Below are 1,934 nucleotides of genomic sequence, written 5' to 3' on the forward strand. Positions count from 1 at the left end.
TTTAAGGTTTTGATTTTTTTTTATAATATTTGGAAAATTATAAAGTTTAAATCAGTTGGTTTTTTTCAAGGTTTTAATTTTTTTTTATTTTCAATATTTTAATTTTTTTTTAATTTTTCAATGTTTTGAAAATTTAAATCAGTTGGATTTCTAAAGATTTTAATTTAATTTTTTTACACTTTTTTATATTTAAAATATTTTTTTTTTATTTTTCACAGGTGTTTTATGTGTGTTAATTTTTCAAGATTTTCGATGTTTTGAAATTTTAAATCAGTTGGATTTTTTTAAGGTTTGAATTTTATTTATTTCAATTTGTTTGATATTTAAAATATTTTTTTTATTTATTTTTCACAGGTGTTGTAATTACTTTTTATTACTTTCTGGATTCCACTGGGTTGATTTTTAATTTCGAATTTATATCTGTTTTTAATTTTATATAATTTTTCCCGATTTTTTTAGTCGTGAATTTTTAATTATTTTTTTTTCAATTTCACTTTTTATTTTTTTCTTGACTTCGTTTGAATATTTTTTTTTTTTTTTAGAATTCCAATTTCTATTTCAAGTGACCGTATGTATATATGTACATATATTTATGTATATGACGCACTCTTGCCTTGCCTTTTGCGTTTAGCTTAATGCTTTAGCCGTTTTTTCTTTCTTTGCTATGTTTTGCTTTACTTTTTTTTCTTTTCTTCACAATCTATACCCGATGGGGAATAATACTTTCAATTCCTTTACTTTGCTTGCTTTGGTGTTTAAATATTCCGACGTTATTACTACTCGAATGAATATGGTCGTCGTTGTCGACTTCTTCTCTTTATTTGTGCTGCCGTTTACTGCTGCTTCTTCTTATTCTTCTTCGGTATATTCCAAAAGTGTTTTATAAGTTGTTTGAGTAGTTGTTGCTGTTGTGCTGATAACCGATTTCATCAATTAGCCAAAAAATTAACTTTTCATTAAATTCTCAGTTTAGTTGTTCGTTTTAATGACTTTATTCGCCCGTAATACGACGCGATAATATCTCGATAAGATATCGACAGGTGTCAATTCTAAGACGTTGATCAATAACAATTGTTAGCAGATTAGAGCTTCTGCAAGATGAGCACAGTTTCATCATTTGATGTAGACTGACGATTGGTGTTTCACTGGCAACGCAAACAAGCCTTTTGCAAAACGTATTTTGCTGGCAGGCACCGAGGCAAACAAACGGAAATAAGCACGATATGCTCTGTTTTACTCTCTCATATGTGCGCACACACATACTTTCTCGCTCTCGCTCTATCATGTTCACCCAACAAGTAAACACCACACACAATTAAAACCAAGTACAGGCAAAACAACTAGGCAGCCATTTGTATCAAGAGCACACATAGTGGGAGACATATAAAGAGAGAGATAGAGAGGGAGCTACAGTTGGGGTGGGAGACTCAGACAATTGGGAATGTCTGTGCATGCTTTATTTACCCAAGCAAGCAGGCAAACAAAGAAAACCCCACAATACAACAAAGGAGATTTATTGTTATTTACTAAAAAGAGACAACGGAAGAGAGCCCCCAATTGTCTGGGCAATGCTCTGTTGCTCCACTCATCTTGAAAACTCTTTAAGACTTAATTGCCGCTTAGCTCTTACCACCCAATTTAAAAGGAGAAAAGCAGACTCTTCCAAACTATCTACCTTTAGCATTATTAAAATTGTTTAAATATTAAAAACAACAACAAAAAATCCATCTTACGTATTTGTTTATTGACAATAAACAAATGGAGGGAGCAAACATGTTGTTGTTAAAAATTCTAGAAGAAAAAATTGAATTGTCAACGAATGTCAGGTTTTGTTTCTAGAAGTCAAAGGCATCTCCAAAAAGTTGTTGGTGTGGCAAAAGAGAAGGTTGTTGGGATGGGTAACACAATTTATGACAAATGTCGTAAATGTCAAA

The 1,934-nt window shown here is 31.0% G+C and overlaps 1 protein-coding gene across 1 annotated transcript; it reads right to left on the reverse strand.

Annotated features, from left to right (window-relative positions):
• Nucleotides 1-987: 987 nt before the first annotated feature.
• Nucleotides 988-1,169, reverse strand: LOC133336417 (uncharacterized). The gene has a single exon (XM_061544711.1). The coding sequence runs from the start codon at nucleotides 1,115-1,117 to the stop codon at nucleotides 992-994; it is 126 nt and encodes a 41-aa protein (XP_061400695.1). The 5' UTR covers nucleotides 1,118-1,169; the 3' UTR covers nucleotides 988-991.
• Nucleotides 1,170-1,934: the final 765 nt, after the last annotated feature.

The sequence above is a fragment of the Musca vetustissima genome, unplaced genomic scaffold (assembly GCF_032173495.1).
Source record: "Musca vetustissima isolate MV318-11 ecotype Yass unplaced genomic scaffold, APGP_CSIRO_Mvet_v1 utg27291, whole genome shotgun sequence".
NCBI lineage: Eukaryota > Metazoa > Arthropoda > Insecta > Diptera > Muscidae > Musca > Musca vetustissima.